This window comes from Octopus sinensis, linkage group LG7, assembly GCF_006345805.1.
Source record: "Octopus sinensis linkage group LG7, ASM634580v1, whole genome shotgun sequence".
Lineage (NCBI taxonomy): Eukaryota > Metazoa > Mollusca > Cephalopoda > Octopoda > Octopodidae > Octopus > Octopus sinensis.
This window is the reverse complement of record NC_043003.1, coordinates 19,667,842-19,687,508: the sequence shown is the minus strand read 5'-3', so window position 1 is coordinate 19,687,508 and position 19,667 is coordinate 19,667,842. Positions and strand designations below refer to the sequence as shown.

The 19,667-nt window shown below is 37.7% G+C and overlaps 1 protein-coding gene across 1 annotated transcript in view; it reads right to left on the bottom strand.

Annotated features, from left to right (window-relative positions):
- Positions 1 to 19,667, bottom strand: part of LOC115214350 (cysteine-rich hydrophobic domain-containing protein 2-like) — a 31,875-nt gene that overhangs the window by 6,292 nt on the left and 5,916 nt on the right. Inside the window, exons 2-3 of the mRNA XM_029783544.2 lie at positions 3,762 to 3,816; positions 475 to 630 (exon numbers count right to left, since the gene is read on the bottom strand). Of these exons, the coding sequence (XP_029639404.2) occupies positions 475 to 630; positions 3,762 to 3,816 (211 nt within the window). The remainder of the gene's footprint in view (positions 1 to 474; positions 631 to 3,761; positions 3,817 to 19,667) is intronic.

Sequence of the window (19,667 nt, the reverse complement as noted above, 5' to 3'; positions counted from 1 at the left end):
ACACCTTATAGGATCCTTGCATTGAAAAATGCAATGGGCATGTCTACTAAATATTAGATATTCACATAATAATTAGTAAATAATTTGAATGTATAATTTCAGATTTAAATAAATTTTAATGATTATAAGGGTGTCTATTTACTTCTGTAATGTGTGTGTGTGTGTATGTGTGTGTGTGTGTATGACATTATTCACACGTGCATACACACTCAGAAGACAGTCTTCTTTCAGTTTCCATCAACCAAATTTATCTAAAAGGCTTTGGTCAGTCAGGGGTTATAGAAGACACTTGCCCAAAATGCCATGCAGTGGAAATGAACTCAAAACTCCAAGTGGTTAGGATGCAAGTTTCTCAACCACACCACAAATCCTGCATTCTTATGATTTTCAAAATCAAGAACAATATACAAAATACATCAAGAACAATATACAAAAAAATATCAATAGAACAGTAACATCGAACACTAAACTCACCCTTTTACTGAGACAAACAACTGGCCACAGTGAACAGCCCAGGGTACAGCAGCAACATACACAGCCACAGAACAACCATTTTACATTAACAGGTAGTGCTTTCCTTAGGACACTATTGATGCGTAACATTGTGGCTTTGTATTCTTCAGGAGCCACCTGTAAATGAAAAGATAACAACACCTGAGATGAAATCCATCTTTAATGTTTTCCATACTAACCCACTTGAACTACCTCTTCTGGTTATATAAAACACAAAAATTCTTATTTTTCAGAAAAGAATTTATAGCCAAAAATTACTTATACACTAAGATGACTTTGAAGAATCAAAAAATTCCATGTGAAATGCAGTAGGATAAGGAAAGATAGTGACGAGGTTTCAATGTTTACACTATACGTAGACTAATCAATAAGTATCCAGACTGTTGCTATAGTAACAAAGCTAAAACACACAGAGTGAAACCACTTGGCACCGATTGACCTTAAACTCTGCTGTTCATGCGCACCAAGTTTTAATGTTCTAGCTCACTTCTGCTGTTTACAGCAGTGCTTGGAAGGAAGGTGTATAGCATGTGATTGTAACATTGACCATAACAGAGAAAACAGAGAAAGTTGAGCAGAGAATCTGCATCAAGTTTTGCCAAAAGCTCGGCGATACCTGCTCAGAGGCTGATGCAAAGTTTTCAAGTTTTCATCGTTCTCAACACAATCAAGGAGATCTTGTGCAACTGAAACTCAAGTGTCTTTTTGGTCAGCTGAAAGCAGTTTTGCCTCAAACTTGGCAGACATATGTCTCTTACCCAAATCTTCAGTGATAATGAACTGAACTGTAACTAATCTGTACATCCTCTGATAACTAACAGATAGTGATTCGACAATTTTCCCTCACAGCTGCAATGTTTTTCTCAGTCCAACCCATGCTAGCTTGGAAAACGAACGTTAAATGATGATGATGATGTTTGCGGGTCTCCCAGAATGTTTGTCAAGATCAACATTTTTTCAGCCATCTTGGAAACGTCTGGACCACTCGTACACTTGTGTGCAACTCATACACTCCTCTCCATATACTTTCTGCAACTTTGCATAGGCCTCTGAGCAGGTATCGCCATGACAACCTTCTCTGTCCTAGTCAATGCGACAATCACACTCTACACACCTTCCTTCCAAGCACTGCTGTAAACAGTGGAAGTGAACTAGAATGTTAAAATTTAGTGCAAATGCACAGCACGGTTCAAGATCAATCTGTGCCTAGCAGCTTCACGCTGCATGCATTAGCTTCATTACTATAGCAACAATCCAGATACTCATTGATCAGACCTCTATGCCAACTTGTATGTTGGAAAATACAGTATTTAAATTCTAACCTTCCATCATAATTTAATGTAAAAACCTTTTCCATTAAATAATGATCCAAACACCAGGCTATTAATGGAGTTTGGCATTTCACTAATCCCTTTTAAATTAAGACAAAATTGTCAATGTATTTCATTAGAAAATATGATCATAAGACTGTTAATGACAGAATGTTTATAAACATCATTAATGGTAATTATACCATGCCTACGTAAATTATTAATCTAGCAGAGAATAAATAATATGGCGTGAACCAATTATTTCTAATATACTATCACTGAATCAATAAACGCTGACTTTGAAAAAGAGTTCAGTTGATAAATTAGTAAAGAAATTAGCTTCCTTTAGCCTTCATCTTCCTTTTTCTTATTTCTTTATTGCCCACCAGGGGCTAAACATAGAGGGGACAAACAAGGACAGACAAAGGGATTAAGTCGATTACATTGACCCCAGTGTGTTACTGGTACTTAATTTATCAACCCCAAAAGGATGAAAGCCAAAGTCGACCTCGGCAGAATTTGAACTCAGAACGTAGTGGCAGACGAAATACTGCTAAGCATTTCGTCGGGCACACTAACGCTTCTGCCAGCTCGCCACTCGTCTTCCTTTTTTCTAGTGCCAAACGCATTTTTCAGAGGCTCCATAGCTGGTGGGAGAAAGGGAAGAGGTTTTTCTCAGAAAGAGCAAAAGTCCTGGTAACAATACTTGCAATACAAGGGACTCGACTGAAGGTACCCATGAATTAAGCGGTGGTGCTAAACCATATTAGGGGTTAAATATATCATCCAAAAACAGGAATGGTTCTTCTGACAGTCTTTGATACAGTGTCCATCTCCCTAATTTCACTAACAAGGCTAAAGTCAGTAGCATAGCTGGGGATGGAGGGAAGCTCACTCCAAACAACACTTTTGTAGAGAAAGCACTTTTGGGTTTACTGTATAAACCTGTGCAAGCCTATATGGAAAGGGTATGGGGGGATCAAACTCAAGGACTGCCCCAAGTGGCACATATTCTAGTTACACTACTGGCTAAGGTAGAAGGCACATACCCAAGGAGCAAGACAGTGAAACTGAACCAGAAACCATGAAGCTACAAAGGGAAGTTCTGATCCACACAGCCTCAAAAACATCTACCAGTTAAAACCAGTTACAGGTTATCCTCAGAGGGGATAGAGAACAGCTGTCCTGGTAACAATGCTTGAACTCAACAGACTCCAGTAAAGCTAGAGAATAAAGTGGTGGTGCAAAACCATACAAGGAATTAAACATACCACCCATAAACAGGAATGGCGGGAGGTGGTCCTGATGAGCTTCCATACAATTTTCATCTAATTTCACTCACTAAGTGTTGGTTGACCTAAGGCTAAGGTGGAAAGCACCTACCCAAGATGCCAGCCAGTGAGATAGAACCTGAAACCGTGCAGTTGCAAAGGAAAATTCTTAACCATACAGTCTTCAAAATGTCAATATGATGTAACAGAATCAGTTGCATTAGATGAAACTTCTAGGAAAAAAAAAGCCCAAGAAACAAGTGATAATAAAACAGTTCCCCACCAAAAGCTGTGATTTCATTTATTCCCGAATGGATATTTGTGACCCGTTTTGATACCAACCTGCATGAACCTACCCCTAATTTTATGATATAAACTTCTTGTTTTAAAATTATCTAAATTAAAACCAGCCAACAAAATTTTGTGTTATGCTCCAAATACCACCATCATCACTCATATAGATTAAGATGGTCAATTGAGACAGTTATCACCTCTCACAGGTAATATATTTGAAATTTGAATATTGTGCATGCGTGCATGTAAGTTTTGATTTTTAATGCAACTCAAACTAAACATCAAAGCTGTGGCAAACTTTATCACTTCCCCTGAGGGTTTTTAAATTTAAAAACAAAATCTTTTTAAAAAAAAAAAAAAAAACCCTACTTACCTTTGCTGAAAGGGATGATGGAAATTCGGTATCAAATTTATTGCTAAGACCAAATCTGAAAATGACAAGATAAGAAATTTTCAGATTTTAACTCTTTTGTTCCAATATTTTCTGTTAAAATACACTATCTTTATTTCAATTCATTTTGGAAAAATGAAGAATTTAGTAGAAAAACTGTTGTTATTAAACTGGTATTTGAAACATCTACTATAATAATACTCGTGGTTTTGCTCCATCACAACATATGAATGAGAAAGGAAGAGGTAAATAGATGAATGTAGAAGGAAGAGATGATGGAAATACTACAGAGAAAAAAATCAGTGTTTCAACTCTTTGTGTGTGTGTGTGTGTGTGTAAATGGGAGATATGTGAGAGTGTGTGTGTGTGTGTGTGTAAATGGGAGATATGTGAGAGTGTGTGTGTGTGTGTGCGTGCAATGGAAGTGGGATGGTGAACATTCAACACTGAAAAGAAAAAGTCAAACAGCGTTTCAACTCTGTGAGTATATGTGTGTATGTATGTGCATGTACAAGGGAAGTATGTGAATGTTTGTATCTGATTATTTTGTATCTTATTTATATATAAAATACTACAATGAGCTGTTATTTTTGATGACACGGGGCCAGCTAGTTTTGAAAATGAAGAATTTAGTAGAATAACATCATTATTAAACTGGTATTTGAAACATAGATTTAATAAAGTTTTGATAGGAAGCTTTAATTTGGATCACTTCAAAACAGAAAGTTTGTATTATGGAAACAGAAGTGGTCTCAAACTGGAGACATTCCCTGAATGCTGACAACAGAGCAGACTCCACTGAAAACAATGTGCCAAGAAGTGGTGTTAAACCAGGCAACAAACTGAGTCTGCCACCCAAGTAAGCCATGGGCCATGGCAGAATTTGAACTCAGAACACAAAGTGGTGGACAAATACTGCAAGGTTCTAACAACTCTTCCACTTCCCCACCAGTCTAGTTCATAATTAATGTTTGTAATTAATCCAGAGTTAGATTAACTTCTGCCATTCGGAAATTAATTGTTTCGTAAATGGTAAGACAATGAAGTGGGTCAGATAAGGAGAAAGTACAAAAACAAAACACAACGGAACTGGTTTATTCAACATCAGAAAGAAAACAGACAAAACATTCAAGTGTTTAGATTCTAATTTTCAACAATATCTGCTGGTGATTGCATTGTTTTTCTTTTAATCTTTCACCCGTTGACTTTTTACTTGTTTTACTCAGGAGACCGTGGCCATGCTGGGGTATCACCTGGAATTTTAGTCGAACAAATTAACCCCAGTACTTATTTTTTTTCTTTTTAAAGCCTGGTACTAATTTCTATCAGTCTCTTTTGCTGAGCTGCTAAGTTATGTGGGACGTAAAAAAATACAAACACCAGTTGTCAAGCAGTGGTGGGGGACAAACAAACACAAAGATACACACACACACATTTATATATACATACACCCACACTCACATTTATATATACATACACACACACACACACACACACACACACAGAGAGGCTTCTTTCAGTTACCACCTACAAATCCACTCACAAAGCTTTGGTCAACCTGATATTATAGTTGAGGGCGGCAGCAAGCTGGCAGAAATGTTAGCACGCCGGGCGAAATGCTTAGCGGTATTTCGTCTGTCATTACATTCTGAGTTCAAATTCCGTCAAGGTCGACTTTGCCTTTCATCCTTTCAGGGTCGATAAATAAAGTACCAGTTTCGCACTGGGGTCGATGTAATCGACTTAATCCCTTTGTCTGTCCTTGTTTGTCCCCTCTATGTTTAGCCCCTTGTGGGCAGTAAAGAAATAGATATTATAGAAGACACTTGCCCAAGGTGCCACACAGGACTGAAACCGGAACCAGATGATTGGGAAGGAAACTTTTAACCATACAGCTAAGCCTGCATCTGCTTTCCAACCACATGGTTTTAGATTCAGTCTTATTGTGTAGCACCATTGACAAGTGTCTTCTTACTAGAGCCCCAGGGGGCAAAGCCTTATGAGTGAGTTTGATAGAAACTGAAAGAAGCCTATCGTGTGTGTGTGTCCTTAGTCTGACATCATGTGACAGTTGTAAATGAATATCATACAAGTTTTTGTTGCTCGTTTCCAAACATCTGTGAAAACATGTTTAACTAGAGGGAAAATATTAATTTGCTTGGAAACAGGTGTAGGTTGGTAACAGGAAGGGCATCCAGCTGTACAAAATTTGCCTCAACAAATTCAGTCTGACCCATGAAAACATGGAAAAAACACATGTTAAAATTATGATGACAATGATGACAGTTATGATGATAATGATAAATAAAGATATCAGAGTTTCAACTGCAATTAGTTTATAGACCTAGACTGAAGAAATGGCCTGAACAGCAAAGATAAAGAAACAGAGGAAGGAGAGAAGAAGAAAACATGGTCAACAAAAAGAGAGAGAGAGAGAGAAAAGGGAAAATAAGTGAGGAGAAATATTAGATGGAGAAGGAGAGCAGAAAATAGAATGAGTAGGGGATGTTATAGAGGGAGGGGTCGAAGAAGAGTGTATTCTGTAAATTACAACAATTTTCTCAGTATTAATTATTTCATATATATATATATATATATATATATATATATAATGACAGCAGAGGTTAATAACAGGAGAGGAAATGAAGTGTTATTAAGTTCATGTAATTCCCAAAAATCATAATCAAGATAATAATTGAAGCAATTCCAGCCAAGCTAATCAAGTAAGTAAACAGTATTCCATTACACTCTGAGAATGTTTTGACACAAACTTTTTGTCAGACTTTGAAACACTCACCTGAAGTTCATTCAAACAACAAAACAATATCAGTGCAAAAGGGGAACCCACTTCCTCAGTCACCCTTTGATAATACCAAACTTATTATTTTAATATTTGTTTTCCCAATGCTGGCCAGAATTGGAAGTGTCCTTGGTGCAACATGCCACTATCCTCTCGATCTGGCCTCATCTCATCTGTAAGGTCCTCAGGGTTTCTAGTTCGCTTCTTCCATAGGTTCAGAGCATAGCTATGTGACTAAGAAGCTTGCTCCTCAGTCAATGAAATTCAATACACAGAAATATCTTATGTAAAATATACCAAGTCACCTATATAACACACCATTTACAACTTCAAATGGAACCATCTAAGTAGTTTATCAACTCCAGTTGATTATTGGAAAGTTCAGTGAAGTGTTCAGTCCACCTTTCTATTCTCTCGGGACTTTTATACATGTGAAAAGCATCCAGTTCACACTGTAGAGTGGTTGGCATTTGGAAGGGCATCCAGCAGTAAAAACCATGTCAAAATTGCTCTCGCCTGTGCTGGTGCCACGTAAAAAGCACTCAGTCCACTCTGCGGGGTGGTTGATGTTAAGGGCATTCAGCCATAAAAACCATGCCAAAACAGACACAGAAACCTGATGCAATCTTCTGCTTGACCAGCTCCTGTCAAACCATCCAATCCATGCCAGCATGGAAGACAGATGCTAAACAATGATGGTGATGGTGAGTTCATGTGTACTTCACCTACAACTATCTATGTACATCCAAAGTCCTGGCTTTCTAACAATCTAAGAGATACCACTATCTTGCTTAACTGAACTGAAAATAATATCAAATTTGGGATTATACTGAAATTTCATACATTCTCTTACTAGCACTTTGGATTTTGCCCAAACTGCTAGTAACAGAATGTATAGAATTTTCCAAAATTAGAAGACTGATCCACAGGTTTAGGAGTCAACAGACTCATAAAACTCTGGATCATTCATCTAATTTTGGAAAAAATTTTTACAGTTCTTTGAAACAATTTGCAATGAAAACTGAGTCAGCATATACACCCAGCTAATCTGACAAAGTGCAAGTTATTGGGGGACTAGTAAAGGTTCTGTTTAGAAACTTACTTTGTCATAGCTTCTTAAGTGCAATCAATATTTATTATACTCTATACTGTCTTTATGAAATAGCTAAACAGTCCAAATTTCAGCAATAAAGATAATTAATTCTACAAAGTGAATCCATTAGCACCAGAGAAACCACAAACATCACAGAAAACAGTCATAAGTAGGCAACGCCAGACAACCCAAACAAAAGTAATTGTGGACAGAAACTTGAGTAACGAGGTTAAAATCATCATCGTTTAATGTCGGCCTTCCATACTAGCATAAACCCCAGAGCAAAATAGAGAATACCTGAAAAAGGATACCCTTGCTAGCAAAGCACAATTAACACTAGGAACTCCAGTAATACCAGTAATAAGAGTTACATCAAAACAATTATCTAAAATGATAGCTTTAAATTAAATTCGGAAATAGAATCAAAACTAGAGTGGAAAAAAAATGTTATTTCTAAGAACTTGCCAAGAGGAACACAAAGTTTTTCTAAGTATTCCCAAAGTAGGCAACAGTATGGTGTAAGATGTCAAAAGGCAAATGACCTACATTGACTGTTAATGAAATGAAAGCACACAGACTATTTAAATAAACTGCTAAAAACACAACCATATTATTGCCAACTACAGCAAAATGTTAATTCTCTCCCACCACCATCTTTTTCCACTCTGAACGAAAGTATACAATCATTTCTTGCACAAAGATCTACATTCTGGAATCTGAAGCATTCTTAGATCGATTGTGACTTTTCTTAACTAGTGCTGTTCTAGTTATCATCTATAAAGTCCCAGGTATATTTCTATGATTAAAATTTCTTCAGGCCATTCACAGTTCTTCAATTTGTTAGACATCAAATTCATGTAAATTTTGTTCTGCTCAGGCAACAACTATTTCTTCTCTTATAAATGGATTCTCCTCTGGCATTGCTATATGTCTAACATGTACACACACATACTCTATATCTTGTATAAGATCAATTCGTCTAAAATTAACATATAGTACTGACATGCCCATGACTTTGGTCAGCCCATGCCTGTGGCAAAGGACACTTGCCTAAGGTGCCACCTAGTGGGACTGAATCTGGATCCACAAGGTTGGAAAGCAAGCTTCTCAAACTCTATAGCAATGCCTGCACCTCACATATCAAGTAAATTTAATTTAATTATTTCACTAATAGAGTGACAGCTAAAATCTCTCTGTACCCTCCAAAATAACTTTCTAATAAATGTCACAAAGGGCCCCTTTGGTTATGAATGACCATGGGATTGCACCTAGAAAGTTACTCTCTGAGGAACAAGTCCAGGCAAGATTGTTTATGGAAGCCCAGCAGTCACCCATGCGTACCAGCCTCCCTTCTCCACGCCACTGATGTTATCTAAGGTAAAAGCAAAGGCCAACATAGCTAGGCACCAGTGACATTGCAGTTCATTTCTACAGCTGAGTGAACTGGAGCAACATGAAATAAAGCGTCTTGCTCAAGAACAGAATGCACAGCCTGGTCCAGGAACCAAACATAGGCATAAGAGTGGCTGTGTGGTAAGTAGCTTGCTTACCAACCTCATGGTTCCGGGTTCAGTCCCACTGCGTGGCAACTTGGGCAAGTGTCTTCTACTATAGCCTCGGGCCGACCAAAGCCTTGTGAGTGGATTTGGTAGACGGAAACTGAAAGAAGCCCGTCGTATATATATATGTATATATGTATGTATGTGTGTGTATATGTTTGTGTGTCTGTGTTTGTCCCCCTAACATCAGTTGACAACTGATGGTAGCGTGTTTACATCCCCATAACTTAGCGGTTCAGCAAAAGAGACCGATAGAATAAGTACTAGGCTTACAAAGAATAAGCCCTGAGGTCAATATGCTCGACTAAAGGCGGTGCTCCAGCATGGCCGCAGTCAAATGACTGAAACAAGTAAAAGAGTATAGAAAAGTTTAAGGCAACTGGAGTTTGATTTTGAGAAATATTTGGCTACTATTTCTAACAGGTTGAGCTACATCTCAGAGAGGCTTCACTGTTGGCTAATGTAAACACAGAAGTTAGTCAGTACAGAATCAACTTTTTGTATAACCGGTTTTGTTTGATTTCTATATCGTCTTAACTCAATACTGTATGTTTTTAACCGAAAGACTAAGAGCACACTCAGTACATGCCATCATTAATAAATTAATTATGTATACATATATAATCATATACATAAATATACACATAAATACACATATATCCACACATCTATATAAACATATTTTATTAATAATCAAAAGTCTTAAAAGTGAGGCACAAAACCCTCAGTATTTGAGGAACTAACTTCAGTTTGATTATTAATAAAATATATACATGCTTATATCTCGAGATCTAATTTTCTTGTTCGTATCACAAAACACACACATACACATCGACTGCAGAAAGAATAAAAGTACTTGTAATATCATATGTAATATTGTAACAAATACAAAAATAAAATGTGAAAAATCAGACTGTTCAAATTCCATTGACTAATACCCACACACACCTGGAGTGTGTGTGTGGTAAGAAACTTGCTTCCCAACCACATGGTTCCAGGTTCAGTCCCACTGCGTGACACCTTGGGCAAGTGCTTTCTACTATAGCCTCAGGCCAACCAAAGCCCTGTGAGTGGATTTGGTAGACGGAAACTGAAAGAAGCCTGTCGTGTGTATGTGTGCGCGTGTGTCTTTGTAGCTAAGTTTGTCCATTCCATCAATGCTTGACAACCAGTGTTGGTGATTTTTTTTTCCTTCCCGTAACTTAGTGGTTTGGAAAAAGTGATTGATAGAATAAGAAACAAGTCCTAGGGTCAATTTGTTCCACTAGATCGCTTCAAGGCAGTGCTCCAGCTTGGTCAAAGTCAAATGAATGAAACAATATATATATACACACACACACACACACACATACATACATACATACATACATACATACACACATATACTCATTTACATGTATGTGTATATAAATCTATTTATAAATCTATATAAACACACAGAGCTTTGACAGAAAGAACATTAACAAATTGAGTAAACCTATCAGTAATGTACTTATAATGCTTACTGGGAACAGATGTAAGTCAAGTTTATTCAACTAAAGGAGAAATATATGTAATGACCATCATTTACAACTTGTCTTATACACACACACACACTATATACATACACACAATCATATATATATATATATATATATATATATACATATATATACACACACACACACACAAATACACACACACATCTATATACACACGCACACGCATCTACACACGCATGAATCCACATGCACACAAGCAGCAAGCACACACATCCACACCCATCTGTATGCACACACATACATCCATGTACACACATGCATACACACATCTATATACACATACATACACACATATCTATACACATACATACACACATATCTATATATATATATACACACACACACACATCTATATAGACACACCATCTATATACACATACAGAAACACATCTACACACATGCACATCTACACGCATGCACATCTATATACATACACACACATCTATATACATACACACACACATACACACCTATATACATGTACATCTATATATACACACATATACACACACACATAAGCACACATACACATCTATATACACACGCGCACACATACATATCTATATACATGCACACAAACATATACACATGCACACACACATATACACATCTATATACATGCACACACACATATACACATCTATATACATGCATATACACATATACACATCAATATAGTGAGACTTTACAAAAAAAAAAAAAAAGACAAAGACAGGTGTGTAAGCAACAAACAGATGTATTAGTTTAATGCTTGAGAAGTGAGAAAGTCTTTTATGTTTCGAGCCTGTGCTCTTCGACATAAAGGAACACAAAAATAAACAGGGAGAGAAAAAAGAAAAAGGTTTAGTGGCTAACGATCTATCACGTCTATATATATATATATATATACACACACACATATACATCTATCCATATATATACGCAAACATACATTTATATATATACAGTCATACACATCTATACATACATATACGCGCACATACATTTATATATACACTCATACACATCTACACAGACACATACATACCTACACACATACACACGCACATATACACATCTATACACACAGACATCTATATACACATACGTCTATACATACACACAGCTATATATACACACATACACAGATATAGAGACATACATGTCCATATACACACAGACATACACGTCTATATGCAAACAGTCATACACGCTTATATACAGACATATATGCCTTTATACACACACACAGAGACATACATGCATATATACACACACATACATTTTTATATATATATCTATATACACACACACATACATTTACATACACATATACACATACACACACGCACATCTGTATACAGACACACATGTATATATACACAAACATCTATATAAATACACACATCTATATGCAATTATACATAATCCCATATATACAGCTATACGTATACCTATATATATATACACAACTATATGTAGACCCATATATATATATATATACATACAACTATATGTAGACCCATATATATATATATAGGCTCATATACAGGGTACGATGTGTAAATCGTCACCATTTTATATTTTTAATTTTATGCACACGCATTGTTTGTATTTGTTTTTGTCAACTGCACAGTATAGCAGGGTCATTTGGGAACCATCTGTGAAAAAAACAGCACCATGACACAATTCATTCTGCAAGAAATTTGGAAACGACAAGCTGTACTGCTTGGCATTCATGCCAAAAGCTCCAATACAAACATTTCAGAGTGTTTGGGTGTCAGTCTGAGGCCATGTACCGAAAGTGATAAAAATCAAACATCCAGTGAACATCATGGTATTTGGAGTGAACACAAGTGATGGCAACGTTATGCCTCCATTCATCTTCCCACACGGCCTCAGACTCAACACAGAGGCCTACATCAAGTGCCTGTAGGAGTTAGTGCTGCTCTGGGTCAAGAGGGTGGCTGCTGGAACACCCTGTGTTTGGCAACAGGACTCAGCACCATGCCACTCAAGCAGGAGAACCCAGTCATGGCTGTCAGACAATTCCTTCAACCACATCACCCCTAACATTTGGCCACATAACTCCCCAGACTGCAACCCCCTTGATTACTATGCCTGGGTCGCAGTTGAGCAAGAGACCAACAAAACTCATTGGTAACACCAAAGATGAACTGAAAGCAAGGATTATGGCAGCATTCACTAACTTAAACAAGGAGACCATCCAGAAGAGTTGCAGGAGATTCCGAAGTTGTCTAGAAGCTATGGTTGAAGCCAATGGCAATTTTATTGAATAAATTTACTCTTTAGTATTTCAAGATATTTTTATGTAATGTTGGTAAATATATCTGTTAGAATGAGATGTTAGTGTTATTTTCATTTTTGCATAATTTAGATGACAGAGTATTCACCACACCCTGTATATACAACTATATAATCCATATATACAACTATATAATCCATATATATATATATATATTCACTATCTATGTATACACACACACTTATAGGCATATGCATACACATAAATCTAGGTACATAGAAACTTAAAAATTAACCGTATTTTATTTATGAACCCCATTTCGAAAGAAAAACACAAATTAAAGGAAATTTCAACCCAGTCTGTCTACCACATACACACCAAGTCGATATTCTGCATTCAGTAGAACCAAGACATATTACCACAAATATAAAATGATTATTAATAATCAATACAAGTTGACGAGCTGTTTCAAAACAGGTTACCCATTTGTAGAAAAAGTAGATGAGAGACAACATGTGTGTGTGTATATATATATATATATATATATATATATGTATATATGTGTGTGTGCGTGTGTGTGTACATATGTTTGTATTTATGTGTATGTGTGCTTGCGTATGTATATATATATATATATATTGATTGAAAGATAAATGTCTTTTAGCTTTTACTTGTTTCAGTCATTAGACTGCGACCATGCTGGGGCACTGCCTTGAAGAATTTTTAGTTGAATGAATCAACCTCAGAATAGATTTTTTTTTTTTAAGCCAGATATTTATGCTATCAATTTCTTTCACTAAACTGCCAAATTTCAAGGACATAAACACACCAACACTGGTTGTCAAGAAGTGGTGGAGGACAAACACACACACACACACACACATATGACAAGCTTCTTTCAGTCTCTGTCTCCCAAATCCATTCACAAGGCTTTGGTTGGCTCAAGGTTATAGTAGAAATACATGCCCAAGGTGCCACACAGTGGGACTGAACTCAGAACCATGTGGTTGGGAAGCAAGCTTCTTTATTTCATTACATTTGCCATAAAGGCATAATACAGATGAAAGCTTACTCTACCTCCCAGACTAAGTATCTTGCAGCTTGCAGGCAATCCTGCAGTCACAAGTCCAGGACCCCATAAGTAGAAGTTGTATTTGTCCTTGGTAAAGGAATCCATCACCCTGTAGAAATCATTTTCCGCCATGACCTCCACAGCCTCCTGCGGAAGCCAATCTGAGCTTTCAGTGCAGGATAGGACCTCCTCTTTCCGACCTTTCAGATTCCTCACAAAATTCTCTACGGCCCCTCCCTTAAGAAAGAAGATCACAAATTCCTCATATATTATACTGGGAGGGTCCACAGTTTCTTCCATCAGTGGCACAATTCCCACCGACAAGGTTTCAGGACATGCCGGCAGTGTACTGCTAACTGCCAGCACTGTCCCATTCTTTTTCTCGTCTTTGATATGAGAAGGTGTAGTTCCTCTGCTTTAACTGGAGGATCATCCCTCCCTCCGCAGCTTTGGGGTCCTTCGGTGGGCAACCATTGTTGCCCACCTTCTTCCTTTATTTCCCCTTTTTTTTTCAGAGAGGCCTCCACCTCCTCGACTGCCTCCATCTCTCCCTCCAAAGGAGGAGGAGGGAGCTCTTCCTCAATCAACTGTTCCAGGACGCTACTCTGGTCCTGGGGACAGTTCTTTTTAATGTGGCCTGGTTCCAGGCACGGTGACACTTGGAGGAGGGGCGTCCCTCAAGTAACACTGGGTACCCGCAACCGGCCATTTTCAAAAAATCTGGAAAGACCAGATTCTTAGCTGATCAAAATAGGGGTCAAAACAGCTTTTGACTCAACCCAATCAGCTGCCAGCAATATTTTAACATTAAGCAGCTTGAATCTGCTGCCACCCAAACCCCAGTAGATAGTGTCTTCTATCCACTTGGGTTCTATCCCAAGTGGCAACCCACAGACTCAAGCTCTTGTCAACTTCTTCCCACAATACATGGAAAGAAACAAAATCTCTTTGCCCTCTAAGGGCTGGCTCGCAAATTTGCGAGCCTTCTCAGGAGTGTCAAATAGCAACCACACTGTTACATACTTGACCCCTCCTGGAGATGAGATGAATTTTATAGTTGGCAAATACTCTGCCAACTCTTTTTCAATTTGTATCTTTTTAAAGGGGGCAATGGTGTCGATCGACTTTGAATAAGTCTTTAACACCACCATCCTCTCTTCAAAGTCTTTCATCCACTGTTTTGGTGGGACAATCTCCCACTCCAACGCAGTGTTGTTCATCTTTTTGGCCATGTTTTTTGGGAAAAAAGTTCACAGAAAAACAAAAGTTCAAAGAGTTCAAAAAAACAAAAATGCAGGAAGGAAGAAGACAAGAAACACTCCAAAAACACAGCAAACTGTTCTTCTGGCCGTCCTGGTACTCCTGCACTAATTCAATGTCGCTGAACAGCTCAAATTTACTTCATAGTAAATTTAAACTGTACATAGTATATATGTTTGAATGATCCAGCAACCTACACAGGGAAAAGTAACAACTTTCATGTTGTAACATTCATAAAAACAAGGATCGACTTCAACATGCATTGATTGTAGTGTTGTAGATATGAGCACGCTCGGAAGTAAACTGTAATTTATATGTTTGTGAAATATCAGTTCTTTTTGGTCACAGGTGTAGTGTGAATTTGAACTGTTACCATGGCAAAAGTGATCAATAACCTGGTAGAATCGAGATACAGCAAACGAATGCCTCATTCAACTTTACATTAAGACTAGCTGAAAAATAGGAAACAACCGATTCTCCTGATTCCCTGCTCTGGCTCAATTGTGCCCAAGGGAGAGGCAGAACAGCTTTCTTCTTCTTCTTGTCTTGAGACAGCATTCACCCGGGATGGGATGAGCTGGCTTCATTCATCCTCAATGCTGCATCTCTCACAAACGCCGACCAGACCTGGCGATTTGAGGCTAATGACCACGTGATTTTCAACCACTCCTTATTCCAACAGCGAACGCTGTAGATATGGGGGACTAGGTTGGGTTCCAGAACAGCTTTGACTTCTGTTTATATACAATGGATTGCTGAAAGGTATTGTGCACTCATTTGCAAAGTAAAACTTTTACCTAGCTAGATGAGAGGATGCCAATATAAATTGCATAAGATTTTTTTTTTTTGCTCATCTCTCCGTTAGTAGAGTACAGAGATTAGAAGAGTATGTTTACTAAAGCTGAGGCAGGCCAAGAACACACAATTCATGAAAACCTACACCCACCTACCTTGTACAAGAGAGTGCTGAAAAGTTCCCAGCTGTGGATAAAAACAAATACAGAGGATCAGTTAATTAGGATTTTATTCAACATATTCCCCTCTCAGATTCATAAACTTATTGCAGTGGTCCTGCAGTTTTCTAAGTCCTGTAAAAAAAACTTGAAAGGTTGGGCCTCCAATCAGGCCTTTCGTGGTACCCTTAAAGCCAGGAACTTTCCAGCACCCGTTTGTACACAGGGTGTTTAATGACTCTCAAGAATCAAATGGCAATGGTAAACCTGGCAGCATGCTGTGCCTATCTACCAGAAAAAAATGATGGTGACACTCTACATCATATAACACAAGATTATATTTGAAGAACAATGGCATTAGAAAGTCCAGAGTTTTTTTGTTTAACCACAGTAGCAGTGGAGGATGATAATGAACATATAGGATTGGTTTACAAAGTGTGATGCACCAGTAATTGATATGGTTTGTGTGCACATGTAGATGTGATAGTCATTACATTTATCTCAACCCACTGATAAAAGAAGTCAACATTATTAAAATACTCAAGACGTTAATGAAAACTGACACAAAAGATGTTACAATTTATACAGTAGTTGAAACACTAACTTTTTAACATTTAAACCAACCATATCCAACTCAGATATTCTGTTTTATGGTTTGACAGGGGCCAGCCAGGCAGACAACAACCTCAGGCTACTGTCTGTTTATTTCTTTATTGCCCACAAGAAGCTAAACATAGAGGGGGCAAACAAGGACAAAGGGATTAAGTCGATTACATCGACCCCAGTGAGTAACTGGTTCTTAATTTTATCGACCCCAAAAGGATGAAAGGCAAAGTCAACCTCGGCAGAATTTGAACTCAGAACGTAACGGCAGACAAACCACCACTAAGCATTTCGCCCAGCGTGCTAACGCTTCTTCCAGTTTGCCACCTTCTCTGCCAGTTCGCCGCCTACACTGCCAGGCTACTGTCTGTTTTGGTAGGGTTTTTACAGCTGGATTCCCTTCCTAACACCAACCACTCCACAGAGTGGACTGAGTGCTTTTTATGTAGAACCAGCACAGGCGAGGTCAGTTTTGGCATGGCTTTTACAGCTGGTTACCCTTCCAAATACCAACCACTTCACAGTGTGAACAAAATTTCAAAGCTATGAGACAATGCACGATTAATTCAAAACAACGTGAATAAATAAGCATCACATTTAACAAAGTAATCTGAATATTATAGGGTTAATTGTATAAATGTTCCTCTCACAAACATTATGCATGTGCAATTGATGGAGCAGCTTAGATCAGTCACCATTAAAAGTAGTTCCAAATATTTGATTCACTGTGTTATTCATCAATGACACTTAATACAAAATAACTCAGCAGCAGACAACATAAAACTTAAAGGCAGTGAATAAGGTGTGGCTCTGTGGTAAGAAGCTTGCTTCCCAACCACATGGTTCCAGGTTCAGTCCCACTGCGTGACACCTTGGGCAAGTGTCTTCTACTATAGCCTCGACCTTATGAGAGGATTTGGCAGATGGAAACTGAAAAAAATCTGCCATGAGTGTGTGTCTCTGTCTGTGTTTGTCCCCCACCACTGCTTGACAATCGGTGTTGGTGTGTTTATGTCCCTGTAACTTAGTGGCTAAGCAAAAGAGATCGATAAGTATTAAGCTTAAAAAAAAAAAAGTCCTGGGGTCAATTTGTTTGACTAAAACCTTTCAAGACTGCCCCAGTATGGCAAATGACTGAAACAAGTAAAAGATAAAAGAAGTGAAAACTGATATTTTCCAGAAATTTTGGCCACAAAAAAGTACAAGGAATTTGAACGTCTCATATTACATGAAGTCTGCCACAATTTTAGTTAAGAATTTTTTGAAGTCATTTTATTAGAAAATGCACGACAAGTTAGAAAGCTAAAAAGATTTATATCATTTTTCTGACATTCAAAAAAAATTAAATGATATAAACACCAAATTGCAAACAAATATGAACATTATTAAAGCAAATAGAATTATAAAATGCTTTTAGCAGCAAAATTATATTTTACAAAAATAGCATTAGAAGATGTGTCCCAACTACATGGATCTGGGTTCAATCCCATTGCATAACACCTTGGTCAAGTGTCTTCTGCCAAATCCCAAGGCTGACCAAAGCCTTTTGAGAGGATTTGGTAGACGGATTTCACAAGAAACTCTGTGTGTGTGTTCATGTTCTATCTCCTTGCCTTGACACTGAGTGATAGTCATAAACAAATGTCACCATCATAGAAGTGCTGTTCATTTCCAATCTTCTGAGAAAACACACCTGGTCATGGTCTGGAAACAGATGAGGGTTGGTGACAGGAAAGGTATTCAGCTGTAGGAAATCTGCATCAGCAAATTCTGTCCAACCCATGCAACATGGAAAAGTAGATGTTAAAAATGAGGAGGAGGATTTAGAATATTATTGCTCATATCTTCAGGCTCTGGAAGATGGATTGGTGACCAGATTTAGAGACTATGATGAACTAAAAATACCATAAATTCATATTTTATTTTTCAATACACATTTTGCTCGTCCAAAAATTTAGCCACCATTATTTCTATTGAAATACATTGCTTTTGTTTCAATTAATTTTGAAAATAATGAAGAATTTACTAAAATAACTTATTAAGTTAGTGTTTAAAAAAAAATGAATCACCACAGAATTTTGCTAGGTTTTAATACAGGAAATTTGTATCACACAAACAGGAGCAGTTTCAAGGAGGTAGGTATCAAAAAGGATAACAAACTCACAAAATCATTTTGAAATTTTTCCCAACCACATGGTTCAGGGTTCAGTCCTACTGAGCAGCATTTTGGCCAAGTGCCTTCCATTATAGCCCAGGCCAACCAAAGCTTTGTGAGTGAATTTGCCAAACAGAAACTGAAAGCCTGTCACACACACATACATGTGTGTAGAGGGAGGTGCATTTCTTTGTCTTAACTTTGCATGATTATTGTCAGTCATACAAACAATATCATTCAATAAAGGTGGCGAGCTGGCAGAAAAGTTAGCATGCCGGGCGAAATGCTTTGTGGTATTTCGTCCACCACTGTGTTCTGAGTTCAAATTCCACTGAGGTCAATTTTGCCTTTCATCCTTTCAGGGCCAATAAATTAAGTACCAGGGTCGATGTAATCAACTTAATCCCTTTGTCTATACTTGTTTGTCCCCTCTATGTTTAGCCCCTTGTGGGCAATAAAGAAATAAGAAATATTAGCACGCCGTGCAAAATGCTTTGTGTTATTTCATTCGCCACTGCGTTCTGAGTTCAAATTCCGCCGAGGTCAATTTTGCCTTTCATCCTTCCGGGGTCAATAAATTAAGTACCAGGGTCGATGTAATCACCTT